This window comes from Xenopus laevis, chromosome 7S, assembly GCF_017654675.1.
Source record: "Xenopus laevis strain J_2021 chromosome 7S, Xenopus_laevis_v10.1, whole genome shotgun sequence".
NCBI classification, from domain to species: Eukaryota; Metazoa; Chordata; class Amphibia; order Anura; family Pipidae; genus Xenopus; species Xenopus laevis.
In genome coordinates this window covers 95,579,770-95,597,843 of record NC_054384.1, presented here as the reverse complement: position 1 = coordinate 95,597,843, position 18,074 = coordinate 95,579,770, and the positions used below count along the sequence as shown (strand labels likewise).

The 18,074-nt window shown below is 39.2% G+C and overlaps 1 protein-coding gene across 1 annotated transcript; it reads right to left on the bottom strand.

Annotated features, from left to right (window-relative positions):
• Window positions 1-636: 636 nt before the first annotated feature.
• Window positions 637-17,322, bottom strand: tomm40.S (translocase of outer mitochondrial membrane 40 homolog S homeolog). The gene is made up of 11 exons (XM_018226788.2): window positions 17,166-17,322; window positions 13,500-13,704; window positions 12,474-12,541; window positions 10,372-10,464; window positions 8,098-8,199; window positions 7,306-7,411; window positions 4,740-4,862; window positions 3,774-3,850; window positions 2,859-2,961; window positions 1,299-2,612; window positions 637-881 (listed from the first exon to the last, which is right to left on the bottom strand). The coding sequence occupies exons 2-10, from the start codon at window positions 13,696-13,698 to the stop codon at window positions 2,473-2,475; spliced, it is 1,011 nt and encodes a 336-aa protein (XP_018082277.1). The 5' UTR covers window positions 13,699-13,704; window positions 17,166-17,322; the 3' UTR covers window positions 637-881; window positions 1,299-2,472.
• Between the last annotated feature and the right edge of the window lie 752 nt (window positions 17,323-18,074).

The following is an 18,074-nucleotide window of genomic DNA, read 5'->3' as shown; positions in this document are numbered from 1 at the left end:
TTTTCGGGTCGTTTCAATCCACCGGAGTTGGAAAAATTTGATTTCAGCAATACATTTCGATTTTCAAATTTATGGGAGTTTAAAAAAAAAAAAGAACGTGAATTCAGAGAAAAAACTCGAATCACGTTTGATCGAATTTGATTTAAAGTTTTTTCTGAAAATTCATGTTTTTTTTTTTTTAAACCCCTAAACTTCCATAAATTTGAAAATCGAAATTTATTGCCGAAATCAATTTTTTTTCCAACTCAGGTGGATTGAAACGACCCAAAAATTCAATCAACAAACTCGATTCAAGTTTTTGATCAGGGCGGCTGTAAACATCTCCCGTTGACTTAAACAGCAATTCGGTAGGTTTTAGGTGGCGAATAGTTGAATTTGAATTCTTAACGGGCCAGAGTATGATAAATCTAAAAAAATCAAATTTTTTTTAAAAAAAAAAACTCGAATCAAATTTGGATAACTCCCTAGTCGAATTTAACAGTTTTGCCCATAAGTTTTTTTTTTTTTTAGAAAATTTTAATTTTTAATTCGACCCTTAATAAATCTGCCCCCAATTCATGGTTCTGCAATTGCGCTGTAAAATGACAGACCAGCATAATCGCAATGTTGGAGACAGTGACATTACACACAAATATATATATATATATTCCCTTTGCAGAAGTCACTTTATTTGTGCCGAACATGCCCAGCAATGACTTCGCTTTGGGCTTCACTTCCATTTTGTGTAAAAGATCTGTGTTTGTATAACTTATAAACATGATTTACATCCACACTCCTATTGAGGGGGCACAGTCAGCAGCAGGACTTACCCTCTCCCACCAACCCCAGACAGCAGCATAAGATCAGTATTATGTTTGCACAGGCCTCATAAGAAGCTTGATCTTGGATATACGAGTCAATATATCAAAATTGGGAATCCACCTCTGATTTACATCTGGTGAAGCCTTAGGTACTCGCCCCAGTTCACAGGCGACACATATATCAAAGTTCCTTGTATCCAAAAGATAGCTGTCCCAAAGGCTTACTTTTCAGTAAAAAATTTCTTTATTTAAATTATCATTAAAAATATTTGGTTACATTCAGTCCCCCCAGGCCCACCTTACGCGTTTCGCACCTTCCGGCGCTTAGTCATAGGTGTATCTGTGATACACCTATGACTAAGCGCCGGAAGGTGCGAAACGCGTAAGGTGGGCCTGGGGGGACTGAATGTAACCAAATATTTTTAATGATAATTTAAATAAAGAAATTTTTTACTGAAAAGTAAGCCTTTGGGACAGCTATCTTTTGGATACAAGGAACTTGGATATACGAGAATAACCTAATGGTAGAGATCCAGCAGACAGAGAGGCAACACAGTCAGTTTGATAGACCAGCTGTCTCAAAGATTCCATCCTCACCTAGCAGATATGAAACAGGTAAGGGTCAGAGAAGAATAGGAAAACCTTTAAGGGAGAACTAAACCATAAAAATGAATATGACTAAAAATGACATTTTATATACTGAATTTTTTTGCAGCAGCCTAAAGTGTCAGCTTGTCAATAGCAGCAATGATCCAGGACTTCAAACTTGTCACAGGGGGTCACCATCTTGGAAAGTGTCTGTGACACTCACATGCTCAGTGGGCTCTGAGCAGCTGTTGAGAAGCTGAGCTTAGGGCTCGTCACTAATTATCCAGCAGAAAATGAGGTTGGTCAGTAATATAAACTGATGCTACAGGGCTGATTATTAAATTCTGATGCTAATTGCACTGGTTTCTGTGCTGCCATGTAGTAATTATCTGTATTAATTACTAATCAGCCTTATATTGTGACATTTCTATTCTATGTGTACTGTATATTGTGAGTGGGTCCCTAAGCTCAGTAAGTGACAGCAGCACAGAGCATGTGCAGTGAATCAGCAAAAAGAAGATGGGGAGCTACTGGGGCATCTTTGGAGACACAGATCTTTACTACTAAAGGGCTGTGGTTGCCTTGGGCTGGTACAGAAGCCCAAAACATAATGTATAACATTTCGACCTACTTCTTTAGTTTGGCTTTAGTTCTCCTTTAAGTTAAAGAGGGAAAAGAAAGCCCTCAATCCGGCAGGTACCAGAGACAGCAGGGGTGGAAGGGTTAAACCGAAAACAGCCCCTAATAAACAGAGACAAGTGTGACACAAGAAGAGACAGCCCCCCCAATAAACAGGACAAAACATTGTAGAGAAAAGACCATGCCCATTAATCAGAGACTGCAGAGAGAACAGAGGATGATGGCTTCCCCTTGATACTGAAGGCATAGTTTAAATATTTCTTTTTTCACCCCATCTATCACTGCCTTCCTTCCCCTTAAATTAAAATAAACATTAAAATGAAGCCTGGCAGGAGTAGGGGAGGAAGAGCGAGTAAGAAGACTGGCAGAGAAGTTAGTAAGTAAAGAGAGGCCAACAAGTCAGGGTGTAGAGGGGAGACCACTAGCTCAGACGAGGAACACAATGTTAACCAATAGTCAGGCCCAAGCCACACTGGAATTTGTTTTTCTTGTGGTTGAGGAAAGCTCCCATGGCTAGAGTGAGTGGAAGAGGAGGCAGCTTTTTTTCTAGAGTGGCACCAACTATCCAGTTGCTATCTACAGAGCCTGCAGGGAGAGAAAAGAGAGAAACAATAAGCAATAGCAATAAAACCCAGGCAAACACAAATGGAATCATAATTGGCCAGTAAGTGAACTACATTGGCATATTTGCAGCAGATACAACCCAGTAAGCGTGAACACAGTCTTTACAGAGAGACAACATAAAACTATGCTACAATGTGTTCCCCAGCAATAAGGAGACAACATAAAATTGTTTAGCCCTCTAGTGTCAAATCATGGTATGACACAAACCTTTAAACAGTAGGTTGGCTTTGGGGAGGTCCAACTGATAAGCAAATGAAACACTTGTGTCCTGCATTCTGGCGCTGGCCTCGAACTCCACCCCCACCTGGAGCTAAAAAGACAGAAGAAACAATAGTCAGAGATAGGAAAGGAATTGGAAAGGACAAATCAAATAGCAGCAATAGAAGCCACCAAAGAGACAACCAAGGCAAATGCAATCTCTATGCAGCTGGGAAAGTTAAAAATCAATTCAGAATTTAAGTGATGATGAATCGCGTAGGAACCCTAACAATTATCTTAGCGCCATACACACAAACTTTTGAGAATGACAGGGAGGTAGTTGGTCAGAGACACAACAAGTCACCCATGAGTGTGGGCGGCTAAATAGAAAAAGAGGAAGGAATCACTTCTGGGGCCTGATGATTGGCTACTCATGTGACTATTGCACCCGATTTTTAGAGAGAATAATTATTGGTAAATTAAGGGTATTCAGGCTTGGGAGTTTGGTTGGATTAAAAAAAAATAATAAGAAAGTGAGAAAAAAAGTTGATTCAGCGGATTCAGAAAGAAGGTGAAAAACAGTCACAAATAGAAAAGTAATTGGTAAAATTCTTTATTTCTGGTGAAAAAAACTGAATAGCAAAAAAGTATTTGAAGGTTAACACCTTTAAGTGAACAGCCTTAATTTGTATTTACTCTTTCATTTCCAAAGAGAACTAAAGCCTAAAATGTAATAAGGCCGGACATGCTGTATTTGACAGTATATGCTGAACTTACTTTTGCAGCCCAAAATTTCAGCAGCCCAGTAACGCTAGTAATCTAGCCTAATTCTTAGTTCTATCTTTTTACATTATGAGATATTACTGGGTTAGGATTGCTCCTCCAAAAAAACTGGAACCCCGTTTATTTTGTTTCCCAGTTTACCTGGTCGTTGGCTTTGTGGTAGTAGGTAGCATGTGCTCCTGCCTGCCCAAGGGTGAGTGTCGCCGTCCAGTTAGGAGCTAGATGTAATAAACAATATTCAATAAAAGACTGAATATCACATAGATGCAGCACGAGACAATACATAAGAGCTGATCTAGGAGGAATAAATTCAAGTATCAAAATTTCAGCTATAATGTTAACGTCATATACAATAATTAAATGTATATTTAAGTACATTCAAAAAAAAAAGGACGCAATTTCTTTCTATTAGTTCCAACGTTCTATTACAGTGACTGATGTGCGATGATATATAGTAATAGTTATGGGTACAACTGATAGTAGAAGGCTACTACGGTTTCTTCCCACTGCAGCCTACAGCAATGGAGACATGTGGTCCATACATTCAATATGGGGCACGCTATGCATTTGCTTGAACCCCAGAATCCGCACCCATCAGATAAAATTGTTGTCAAAACAATGGACCCACATTTAGGGGCAGATTTATTAAGGTTCGAATTGTAAATTTGAATTTTCGAGTTAGATTTTTGGTCAAAACTCACAAATTCGAGTCGGGAATAATCCAAACTCGAATTCGAGATTTATCATGTTTGGACCCTGGGAACAATTTGAATTCGACTATTCAACCCAAAAAACCTGCCGAGTTCATGTAGAAGTCAATGGTAGAGCTCCAGTGACCAATTTGATGATATTAACAGCCTTCCTGACAGTTTGTTTTCTAAGAAAAAAAACTTGATTTGAGTTTAGTCAAATTTAATTCGATTCGAGTTTTGGGTCGGTAAAAATCGTTTGAGTTTTAGACATTCAAGTTTTTTCTTAAATAAATAACATTCGACCTTTGATACATCAGCCCCTTAATATCTTGGTACAGATGAGCAAAATAAATCACAAACGGATTCTGAGAGTCAATCACAAAAATATCTATAGTAAAGAAACAAGCCACTTTACCTGTGTATCTTCCTGCTAAAGACATGACAGTTCCCTCCTCCCCAGGACGCCGATGATACACTAGTTCCCCTCCTAATGCCAGACTAGGAGTGATACTTTGCATATAATGTGCTACCAGGATACCTGAAAACAGATTAAGCGCAGGTGAGTGTTAAAGGGCATGTAAAGTCTAAAATAGAATAAGGCTAGAAATGCTGTATTTTGTATACTAAATATAAACATGAACTTACTGCACCACAAGCCTAATAAAACAAATAATTTATGCTTTCAAAGTTGGCTACAGGGGGTCACCATCTTGTAACTTTGTTAAACATCTTTGCAAGACTAAGACTGTGCACATGCTCAGTGTGGTCTGGGCTGCTTAGGGATCGTCATAAACAAAGCTGCTTGAGTTCTGCATGGCTGGGAAGTAAGGCGGGGGCTCCCCCTGCTGTTCATAAGTATGATTGTTTCCCTGCTCAGCAGTTAGGGACCGTCTGACAATTCCTATCCACAGCAGTAAATGAAGGGAGAATTTCACTGCATACAGTCAGGTTTCTTATAAAAACGGTACACATTTTTTAATTGAAGTATATTGGAGATAAGTTCCTTTTTCATTAAAGAAAGTAAAAATGGGATTTTATTTTTTTGCTTTTACATGCCCTTTAAGAACATGATAAAGCTGCAAATACTTGGATAGACTGTCTTGCAAAACAAATGGGTTGGCCATCCATGTGCTAGGCTACATCAGGAGCTTAAATTATATAAGGATTTTCTACTCTGCCCAACTAGTTTTTGAACAAGCCCTTATCAAAATATCAGTTAGGAAGTTGACTGTTTTGTGGCCACATATATGGGTGGTACACTGTCAAGAGTTGGGTTAAATTTACATGAAAAGGAATTGTTCAGTATAAAAATAAAAACTGGGTAAATAGGCTGTGCAAAATAAACAATGTTTCTAATATAGTTAATTGGGCAAAAAGTGTAATGTAGAAAGGCTGGAGTGACTGGATGTGTAACATAATAGCCAGAACACTACTTCCTGCTTTTCAGCTCTCTAACTCTGAGTTAGTCAGTGACTTGAAGGGGAGCCACATGGGACATAACTGTTCAGTGAGTTTGCAATTGATCCTCAGCATTCAGCTCAGATTGAAAAGCAACAGTTATGGCCCATGTGGCCCCCCTCAAGTCGCTGATTGGTTACTGCCTGGTAACCAATCAGTGGAAAGCAAGAGAGCAGCAAAGTAGGAAGTAGTGTTCTGTTCCACATCCACACACTGCAGCCTTTATACATTAAATTCTTGGCTAACTAACTATATTGGGAAACATTTTTTATTTTGCACAGCCTGTTGCTCAGTTTTTATTTTTACATTGAACTGTTCCTTTAAAAGGGTTGGATTAAAATACATAAACAAAATGGAAAATAAATAGTGAAAAGAAAATATATTCCAATTTAAAAAAAATAGTGAACGCGTCCCTTTAAACCACACAGAGCTTTTTGTAGAACTCGTTCCCCATGTAAAACAGCAAGAGTTCAGAGCCCCTTTAAAGGCGTTGTTCCCAAACTGCCCCTTTAAGGCATTGTTCTCAAACTGGGTAGGTACAAGAGCAAACACCAGTTAGGGTATTATATAGAATTACAACAAAACAACTTCACAAGTATCAGTAATTAGCAATGTATGCCAAATTTAATAAATAAGCTGCTAGGCAAGTGTGAATTTATAGCACTTAAGCACTTTAATCATAATTATTTGTCTTAACACAATTGATTGAAATACCATTAATTGTATGTTGGTGCTAAATTGATTGAGCACTAAGCATATGTTTATAATAGCACTAAGCACTTAATAATTAGATCTCAATTAATTTTAGTAAGGTAGTGTGGGGTTTTACTGCTTTCTCTTGTTTTTAGTTAAGTGTGAATTTTTTGTAAATACCGCTTGAAAGAAATTCAGAAGATTCTTCGGTGGTGCTGGGATTCTCACAGAGAGGAACTTACAAAATGTGACATATTGGATTTAAAGGGATTCTGTAAATTTTTATAATGTGGTTTTTATTTCTAAATTACACAGTTTACACTGCAAATAATTCACAATATAAAATTTCATTCCTGAACCAGCAAGTGTATTTTTTTAGTTGTAATATTGGTGTGTAGGTGCATCTCAGGTCATTTTGCCTGGTCATGTGCTTTCAGAAAGAGCCAGCACTTTAGGATGGAACTGCTTTCTGGCAGGCTGTCGTTTCTCCGATTCAGTGTAACTGAATCAGTCTAAATGAGACCTGGATTTTACTATTGAGTGCTGTTCTTGTATCTAACAGTGACTGAAGTTTATCAGAGCATAAGTCACATGACTGGGGGCAGCTGGGAAACTGACAATATATCTAGCCCCATGTCAGATTACAAAATTAAATATTAAATACAAAAAATCTGTTTGCTCTTTTGAGAAACATTTCAATGCAGAATTTTGCTGGAGCAGCACTAAACTGATGCATCTTGAATGTTTTTTTTCCCATGACAGTATCCCTTTAATAAGCCTAACTGATGTGACAAACATAAGCAGTTCTGCTAAAGAGCACTGTGTCTTACCTGATCCGACTAATATATCTGGGTTTCCCATTGTGAGCGCAGCTGTAAAATCTTCACCTCGGTATTCCGTATCCATTTGCCAGTTCACAAACTTTGACTGTTGGGTCTGGAAAAATCAAATGTAAAAGAGTTGGTGTGACACTTAGAGGCCCATTTATCAAAGGTAGAATTTCAAATTCATGTGAATTTTTTTTTTTTAACTGTAATAAATTCGAATATACTCGATTAGATTGGGAGGTTATTTAATAAAAAAAAAAAAAAAAAAAAACGAACAAATATTACCAACCTGAAAACTCGAATCTAAGTCGACTAAACTCGAATCAAGTTTTTTCTTCAAAAAAAAAAAAATCTTGAATATCAGGAAGGCTATTAACAACTTCAAATAACATAGTAACATAATAAGTTAGGTTGAAAAAAAGACACACGTCCACCAAGTTCAACCGTTTAACTCTATTTTAACCTGCCTAACTGCTAGTTATGGGTAACTGGACCTCTCCCATTGACTTCTACATGAACTCGGCAGGTTTTAGGCGGTGAATATTTGAATTAGAATTTTTCCAAGGGTCAAGGTTTGATAAATCTTTATTTTCAAATTCGAATTAAAATTCAAATCGAGTTTGGATTATTCTCAATTGGAATTTAAGAGTTTTGACCAAAAAAAAAAAAATTAGAATTTACTATTGACCCTTCATAAATCTGCCCCTTAGGGAAGGGAGTGCACTGTTAATGAATACAGTGATCCATTAAGTGAAAGCACAAAATTAGCACAATGCCTCAATAGGTCTCGCTTACCTGCAATGCAATTTTTGTCCTGATGTTATTAACGACCTGATGAATTATCTGAGCATTGAGACTGCCGCTATTATCCAAATCCCCGACCAGAACTGGAAATGCCTAACGGGATAGAAGAGAAAACCATCACTCTGTGTTGGCTTATCATTCCCAAGAACAACAGACTTGACCGATACACAAGTTAACACCAAATCTGTATGGATAGAAAAAAAGACACCAAGCAGAACCTACAACCTAGGGATGCACCGAATCCAGGATTCAGTTTGGAATTCTGCCTTTTTCAGCAGGATTCGGATTCGGCTGAATCCTTTGGCCGGGCCGAACTGAATCCTAATTTGCATATTAAATTAGGGGCGGGAGGGAAATTGCGTGAGTGGGAAGTAAAAAATGTTTCCCCTTCCCACCCCTAATTTGCATATGCAAATTAGGATTCAGGTTCGGAATTCGTCTGAAACTTTCGGGAAGTATTCGGGGGTTCGGCCGAATCCAACATTCGGTGCATCCTTAGTAATAAACAATGTGGTGACAGCTGCACTCTCTTCCAGTTTCAGAAACAGTAAGCTATAAGAACAGCCCGACTTCCAAATAATTTTTGTCTATTGCCCCCAAATATTTAATAAGAAATATTAATATTTAATAATCAATAATAATGTATTATATTATTACATAAGAAATTAGGATTTGGTTCGGTATTTGGCCGAATCTTTCGCGAAGGATCCGGGGGTTTGGCCGAATCCAAAATAGTGGATTCAGTGCATCCTTAATAATCCCCATGGCTAATTTCTGTTTCACACTTAAAGGGGCTGTTCACCTTTGAGTTAACCTTTAGTATGATGTAGAAAGTAATATTCTGAGACAATTTGCAATTGCTTTTCACTTTTTATTATTTGTGGTTGTTGAGCCATTTAGATTTTTATTCAGCAGCTCTCCAGTTTGCAATTTTTTTTTTCCAATCTGGTTGCTAGGGTCCAAATGACCCTAGCAACCATCCATTGATTTGAATAAGAGACTGGAATATGAATAGGAGAGGCCTGAACAGAAAGATGAATAATTACAAGCAACAACAATAAGAATTAATTTGTAGCCTTACAGAGCATTTGTTTTTTAGACAGGGTCAATGACCCCCATTTGAAAGCTGGAATGAGTAGAGGAAGGAGGCAAATAATTCAAACACTATAAAAACTGAGCTATTGCTCATGCATGGATACCTTGGTATTTACTGCCTCTCACAAATAGGAATGCCTTATTCTAATATTGAAGCATAAAGTTTAATTTTTCACCTTCTAAAGCAGCTGGGGGGATCACCGACTCTGTAACTGATCTTAGTTGATATATTTTTTATCTTTGGCCCTCAGCAGAATCCCTGAGTTTTATTAAAGGCAGCTGTTAGAACAGATACAATTGTTGCTAATATTCCACAAATTTTAACAATTCAGAATCTGCACCTGGATATCTGACCTGCCAAACTGAAGCACTAGAGACAGGAAACTTAAAGGAAAACTATACCCCTCAAACAATCTAGGTCTCTATAAAAACAGCTCATATGTAAAACCCTGCTTCATGTTAATAAACCATTTCCATTATAATATACTTTTTTAGTAGTATGTACCATTGGGTAATCCTAAATAGAAAATTGCCATTTTAAAAAATAAAGGCCGCCCCCTGGGATCATAGGATTCACGGAGCACACAAACATACCAACAAACCATACTTGTTAGGTCACATGAGCCAATTAACAGACAGAGTTGTGTCTTGCTTCAACACTTCTTCCTGATACAGTTAGAGCTGCAGTATTTCTGGTCAGGTGATCTCTGAGGCAGCACACAGACCATCACAAAATGGTGGCTCAAGGCAAGAGATGTAAAAGGGCAATATTTACTTACATATATATTCCGGTTTGGTAAGATTCTTTAATATGCCACTTAATATGATATAAACTATCTGCTGCTCAAGTATTCATTTTGGGGATATAGTTTTCCTTTCAACTTCAATTTTGGAAAAAATTATTTAAAAAAATGGAAAAAAGTCTTTATTTGCGGTGAACAACCAGAAAACAACTGAAATGAAAAGTAGTGTTTGGAAGGTGAAGAACCCTTTTAAAGCAAAATTCATTACAGGTATGGACTTTTTTTAGTTTAAGCATAGTTGAAGAATGTACTGGAGCTGTAGTCTGCCCCGTGTGTGAACTAAAGACCCAAACTAACCTCTAACCAGGATTTTTACATGAGCAGGAATCAGTCTTCATTTAATACACTGCAATTCATGTGCACTCACCTCTGTTGGGCCCAACTGTTTCGTTCCCACGTAGGTGGCCCCAAAGTGATAGTTAGACTCCCCAATCGTACTGAGAGAGATTGTATGATTCACCTAAAATATGACAAGACAGTCATAAGCAAAACAGACAGCTGCCAAGATTTATTCCTACTATTATTGCGATTGAAACCATCACTGTGCAGCTCATATACGTATTGCACTCAATTCAGGATTTTCAACAGTTATAACATTTGTGTTACCATTAAACACCATTGTGACAATATAAAACTATATTTTATGGTAGTATTTACAATGGACAGAAAACAGCATCAATTAGTAAGAACAATGATAAAGCTAAGCTAAAAAAAATAACGATGGACACTGAAAAACTAGATCTCAGATAAGAGCTTTCTAAAGGCATAATATTCTATAAAGCTACTATACTGTCATTTACAGCCAGCAATGATAATAGATATAATGACTGGAGCAATGATAACAGGAACCCAATGACTGGAACCAAGACATAAGTGGGATGACATGAACTGAATGCTTTTCCCAATGTCAACAAAATGCTTAAAAATGCCTTCAATCCCGAGTGCATAATACGGTTACCTGGCTATTCTATGGAACTAGGGATGCACCGGATACAGGATTAGGTTCGGGATTCGGCCTTTTTCAGCAGGATTGGATTCCGCCGGATCCTTTTGCCTGGCCGAACCAAATCCTAATTTGCATATGCAAATTAGGGGCCGGAGGGATATCACGTGACTGTCACAAAGTAAAAAATGTTTTCCCTTTCCCACCCCTAATTTGCATATGCAAATTAGGATTCGGATTAGGTTCAGTATTCGCCCGAATCGTTCACAAAGGATTCGGCCGAATTGAAAATATTGGATTTGGTGCATCCCTAATGGAAACACTTGTGTACAGGTATGGAATCGGTTATCCAGAAAGATCCAAATTCCAGAAAGGCCGTCTCCCATGGACTCCATTTTCATCAAAAAAGCCAATTTTTTTTTTACTTGCTCCAGACTAAGATATAATTAATCCTTATTGGAAGCAAAACCAGCCTATTGGGGTTATTTAATATTTCAACGGTTTTCTAGTAGACATAGGATATGAAGATACAAATTACAGAAAGACCTGTTATCCGGAAAACCCCAGGTCCAGAGTATTCTGAATAACAGGTCCCATACCTGTACTATTATTACCCTACATGATGGAACTGTTGATATTTTAGGCAAACAGATGCATCCAACTGCACGGACACCGTGCAAAAAAAAAAATCTAAACCTAGAAAACAAAGCCAAATATATTCAGTTCTGAGAAGCAGGAAAACTACATTTCAAATGCTCAAAGCAAACGCAGGTGCTATCCCTAAATTTAAATAACACAGTATTTACTGAGCAAGCTGTCCTGCCAGAAGAACGGAACAACATTCCTCTGCCACCCATACACAACATATAAAGAAACAATATTGTAGGGGAAAGCTCCTACTGGCGAGTGCAAAATCCCATCTCATTGTTGCTACGTAATAATAACAGTAAAGGGAGCCCTTTATACTCCAAGTCAACAATGTGTATAGAAAAGTCTTCTCACTATTGAGAGGAAACCCACCCGATACAGCCATTGACTAAAGGTGGCCATACACGGGCCGATAAAAGCTGCCGACAGACCAAGTTGGCAGCTTATTGGCCCGTGTATGGGGGTCCCCGACAGGCTTCCGGATCGAGATCTGGCCGAAATTCGAGCGGATCTCTCCCTGTATGGCCACCTTTAGAAGCGCTGTATCATATTCTCCCTGTATAACTGCAGCACCTTTCCACCCACAGTCTCCACTTAGCATTATTTCATAAATTTTAGTGTGTGAACAGTTCTCTTTTATGAGGGACGGCTCAGCACAACCTTACATGTATAGTATTCCCTACACAAGAAATATTTGAAATATAATTATTCCAATGTCCGTGTGATTGCATTTATTTTGCAGTGAGGATTAAGCTGTGCTTGAATACCTAAGCTATGTCACAGAACCCTTTCTTCACATAATAATCTAGAGAAATGCCTGCCTACAATGTTCACTGACCTACACACGACTCTGCACTCCCAGTTCCCCAAACTCTTACCTGAAAATAGTTACTAAGCCCCTTGTTTACAGTCAGTTTTACGCCTTCCATCTGGATTGGGAATAATTCTATGGAGGAGAGAGTGACATTACATAAATACAGGCTAAGATATACAGCAGTTATGTATGCACAAGCATCTGGTACAGAGGTAAAACTTGAAAAGGCAGGTAGCTCAGCAGAAACAAATGCTATGTTTTTAAAGGTGAACTACCGTGAAAATGTAATATAAGCTTCAGCATACTGAAATAAGAAACTTTCAAAACACAATCAATTAAAAATTCTGTACCTTTTCTGAAGTAATCAAGTTTATGTTCACTATTCCTCTCTCTGCATTTGTTTCTCTTCATTCTTTCTTCATGCAGCAGTTGGGTGTCAGATAATCATTGGCTAAGTGTCATTGGTAGACACGAAACGCGTCAGGCCTTGGTTCTTATTTTTGGAAAATAAAATGTAAGCTTTTAACCTTTTACCATCTGACTACGACTCTCCTACTTTGTGGGACCAGGCTTGTGCAGCCTCCTTTGAAGTTTCCAGATATTCATTGATAGTTATATCCAATATATCTTATAGGGGGCTCCTTTTGCCTAGATGTATTAGAGCTCACTTTATATGCAGAATTTGTGCAAAGGGCAGTTATTTTGTTAATTTTGTTTGTAGATCTCACTCAGTTATTTGAGTGAGCTCTAATACATTTTCTAGGCAATAGAGCCCCCCTGTAAGATATATTGGATCTAACTGTAAATGACTATCTGACATCCAATTCCTGCATGAAGAGAAAATGAAGAAAAACAGATGCCGAGAGAGTTATTGTGAGCATAAACTTGATTATTTCAGAAAAGGCTCAGAATTTTCAATTGATTGTGTTTAGAAAGTTTGTTATTTCAGTGTGCTAACACTTATATTAAATTTTCACTATAGTTCCCCTTTAATAACGAGAACAGATGCATAAAATTACATGAAAGTGCAGAATATGCGAAAGCAAATAAAAAGAACAGGGAAGACACAGAAAAGGAACAGAACCGTTACCTTTACACTTGCGGTGGCACTCCTCAAATGTGCCAGGGTTTGGTAACCGGTCTTCTTGTGTTTCCTTCTTATCTGGAGTGGGGGTCAACCCAGCCACAGGGGGCATTGTGAAGCCAGGAGGTACAGATACTAAGCCTGGGGCTGGAGGGGATCCTGCTGGAGGGGGAGCAGGAGAACTTGCAGCTAGAACATTCCCCATCTTTACCTGAATATTAAAATAAAAGCCTTGTGAGTAAAAGCAAAGAGCAAACGCAATGGATCATTGCAGAAAAGCCTTACACAGTACCTGTGGGCACTCATTGTGCTACAATAACCTAAAATAAAATCCCAGTTACTGGCCACTGAACAAAACCTGCTGCAATATAGTAACATATACCATTATGTGTGTACTGGAGGACCCAAGCACCTGTGTACTTTAAGATTTCCAGTTAAATCGGGTTGAAAAAAAAAGACAAAGTCCATCAAGTTCAAACACTCCAAATGAAACCCAGTATCCATACATACGCATACCCTGCCATACCCTCACATAAACTATATATACATAGATATCTATAATAACTATAGAATCACAATAGCCAAGAAATCATCCAAGCCACTCTTAAAGGCATTAACAGAATCAGCCGGCAGTGCATTCCACAACCTCACTATGAAGAACCCCCTACGTTGCTTCAAATGAAAGTTCTTTTCTTTTAGTCTGAAGGGGAGGCCTCTGGTACGGTGATCCACTTTATGGGTAAAAAGGTCCCCTGCTATTTGTCTATAATGTCCTCTAATGTACTTGTAAAGTGCAGTACTCTTGGCATAGTGTGTGTTTTTAATGCTTCCTTTCACTGTGCTTTATATCAGTGCTGATTAGAATGGTCCCTAGATCTCCATAGGACGCTTTGTATGAATGACAACAGTGTTTTATTATAACAGGGAATCATGAATGCGAAAAGGCGGCTATGGGGTCCACAACAGGAAAAGTCTTGGACGACACTGCCTTATAGAAAAAATAACCCATCAGTTAATAGTGCTGGTCCAGCAGAATTCAGCACTGAAATCAGTTTCTTAAGAGAGATTTTTTTTTATATCTAGTTTTCAAATCTGACATGGGGCTAGACATATTGTCAGTTTCCCAGCTGCCCCCAGTCATGTGACTTGTGCTCTGATAAACTTCAGTCACTCTTTACTGCAAGTTGGAGTGGCATTACCCACTCCCTTTCCCCCCAGCAGCCTAAAAACAGAACAATGGGAAGGTAACCAGATAGCAGCTCCCTAACACAAGATAACAGCTGCCTGGTAGATCTAAGAACAGCACTTAATAGTAAAATCCAGGTCCCACTGCGACACATTCAGTTACATTAATTAGGAGAAACAACAGCCTGACAGAAAGCAGTTCCATCCTAAAATGCTGGCTCTTTCTGTAAGCACGACCAGGAAAAACGACCTGAGATGGCGCCTACACACCAATATTACAATTAAAAAAAAAATACATTTGCTGGTTCAGAAATTAAATTTGATATTGTAGAGTGAATTATTTGCAGTGTAAACAGTGTCATTTAGAAATAAAAACTACATCATAAATATCATAACAGAATCCATTTAAATGTGCATTTATGCAAAGAGCATGTATTTGCTTCCTCAAAGCAATCAAAGCCAATCTGATTCCAAGGGTAAAGGCCCCCATACACAGGCCGATAAAAGCTGTCGACAGACCTAGTCGGCGTCTTATGTGTGGGGCCATCCGACGGGCTTCCCTGATCGATATCTGGCCGAAAGTTGACCATTTCTCGATCGGGTGGGTTAATAAATCCGGTCGGATTGTGGCCGCATCTATATGTGTATGCGGTCCCATGATCCAACCACCCGTATCGGATCCATTATAATCCGATCTTTGGGCCCTAGGGCCCACAATCGGATCAGCCCGACATCTCCCACCTCAATGTGGGCATATCGGAAAGAGATCCGCTTGTTTGGCGACATTGCTAAACGAGTGGATCTCTACGTCTATGGCCATCTCAAAGGAGAAGGAAAGCTACGGAGGCATTTTATTGCCAATAGATTAGCGGCAACAGTGCAAGCTAGAATGCTATTTATTCTGTAGAATGTTTTACCATAACTGAGTAAAAAGCACTAGAAACTCTGTTTGTTTAGTATAGGAGCTGCAGTATTAATGTGGTGTGACATCACTTCCTGCCTGAGTGTCTCCCTGCTCTGGGCTCAGATTACAGTAGAGAAGGGAGGGGTGGGGGGAAGAGGAGCAAACTGAGCATGCTTTTGCCCAGGGCAATGAGGTTTAAGCTGAAAACAGGAAGTCTGATACAGAAGCCCATGTGTACACAATAGAAGGAAAGAAATGCTGTGTTTCTTTTGACAGGGGACTCAGAGCAGCACTATTTTGGGTGTTTACTGGTATATTTAGATGGACCTTTCTGATAAGGCTTACTTAGTTTTAACCTTTCCTTCTCCTTTAAGACACTGCACCTGAGCATGGCCTAGAACACAAGAAGTGTCTTGGTTGTCAATGTTGTTTCAGCAGATCTCTTCCCACTGAAACAAGAGGAAAAATTATGGCCCACACTGAACCAACAATCGATAAACAAGCAGGGCAACTGGTTTTGAATGCCATTGGGGAGCAACCCATACAAAGAGATTTGGTCACTGGGAGGACCCTATCATCATAGCATGTGGGTGAGGTTTCTTAGCCAGAAGCAAATATGGCTGCTCCACACATATAAAAACAATATGTTAATAATGAATTGCTTATTTTTTTAAATAAATGTTGCTATAAAAGTGCACACACGCTCTCCTTAGAAAACTGGTTTCTGACCAAAAAAAAAAAGCAGCAAGCAAGCCTATAGTTTTGTATATTCAGCCTTGGCCTTGCTTAATGGCACCTGCTCACAAGCGCATAAAATGAACTTAACACCTTGTACAATTAAAGGATATATACAACTGAGTTTTGCATAATGAAAGAAAGTGCAATGTAAAGTCATATGCAAATTCTATATGTTATTAATGCTATTTGTACGTGTAATTGCCTGTTTATATGCTCTGCACCCCCGGTTCTGACTTCTGAAACAATGTAGCACAAGCCAGCTGACCAACAGAGCAGTAGAAGGAGTGAACACCCACAAAAGTCAGCCCAATAGAACACAAGGAGAGAATTTCTACTGCAATACTGCAACTTTGTATATTGGATAGTTGCTGAGAATAGAATTTTTGCATTATTCAAAAAAAATAATTTGGGTGAAGTTCCCCTTTAATTCGCCACACACCCTTGTTGTTTATCCAATCAGCAGCTGTAGAGGTGATTCACCAATAAACCATCATCAGGAATTAGGCCTTACAATGGCAGAAGGCTGGGACCATGTTTGTATTAATATGAAATATCTGCTTTCGCCCCATAAGAGCCCCCTGTGTGTGTGAAGTCAGGGCCCCAGTACAACAACCACCAGCCCCTGCCTTAGAACTGGCCCAAATCATATCAATAATGATCCCCTCCTGTCAATTCCCTTTCCTCCTTAACCCCCACATGCACTGCCTGTGCTCCTGCCATTCTGCACACTGTGTCTCACACTACATTAACCACAGCCCCCCACACATATAACAATCGCTCTGCTCCCATTTTGTGCATATCCCGCCCTCCCCGTTATGTCCTAGACACCCCCAAATCCCCCTCACCTTTCCTCTCCTCTCTCCTGCAGTCTCTGTGATTCTCACATTCACTTACACACACGATAGGATCAGACTAACCCGCTCACCCCTCACGTCCCGCCTACTGCCCTACGCTATTGGAGTCTTCTCCGTCCTCCGCCTTTAAGGTAAGATATGAATGGACAACGTGGCGTGCCAATCACCCGGCTTTTTGCAGTTCTAACAAGCTTGATCGCCGCCCTTTTCTGATTGGAGAGCCCTCTGCAATGTTGCATGGTTATTGGTTGGAGTCGGCGCTCAGGTCGCAGTGCAAGGTCGCGAGACCCGCCCCAGAGTTCCACGCGCTGTCTGACCTCGGCGGCCATCTTAGGTTGTCATGGAGAAATCTGTCATGAACGGGAACAGCCTCAGGCAGTGGGCAATGACGTAAACGAGCGTGCGGCGTGATGTCACGTTTTAAGCCTAGCTTATTATGAAGTTAATACGGGATATTATTTGCTATGGGGCGTGGTACATCAGTCAACCAAAGATGAAATACTTCAGCACAAGGGAATCATTTTGTCAGTGCCTACATTTACTGAGAGAGTGAAAAGAATTTTACACCAGCCTTTGTCAGAATCAGCATTTCTGGCAGTATTTAGCCAGTCAGGCAGAACCCCACCCCCCCCCCACCTTTTTCCTATATATTTATCTTTTTTCCTTATTAATAACATTGGGATCAACCATCAATTTTACCGGCCAGGTGGCAACCGTAGTTACATTTATTGTCTCAATTAAAATTTTATGGCAGTGGTTGTGAGGGGTTTTCTTTGTGTAGAAGGCAAATCTCCATATGTTTGGTAGGGTTACCACCTGGCTGGTATTTTACTGGCCTGGCGGTAAAAATAATGGTTGATCCCAATGTTATTGATAGGGAAAAAATATTAATATATAGGA

Bases quoted from the DNA above. Each gene is read 5' to 3' on its own strand.
- tomm40.S (XM_018226788.2), bottom strand. From the start codon at position 13,698: ATGGGGAATGTTCTAGCTGCAAGTTCTCCTGCTCCCCCTCCAGCAGGA. The intron at 7,412-8,097 runs GTAAGCGAGACC...TGATTTTTCCAG, and splicing joins GGACAAAAATTGCATTGCAG to ACCCAACAGTCAAAGTTTGT. The intron at 2,613-2,858 runs GTTTGTGTCATA...CTCTCCCTGCAG, and splicing joins AGCCAACCTACTGTTTAAAG to GCTCTGTAGATAGCAACTGG.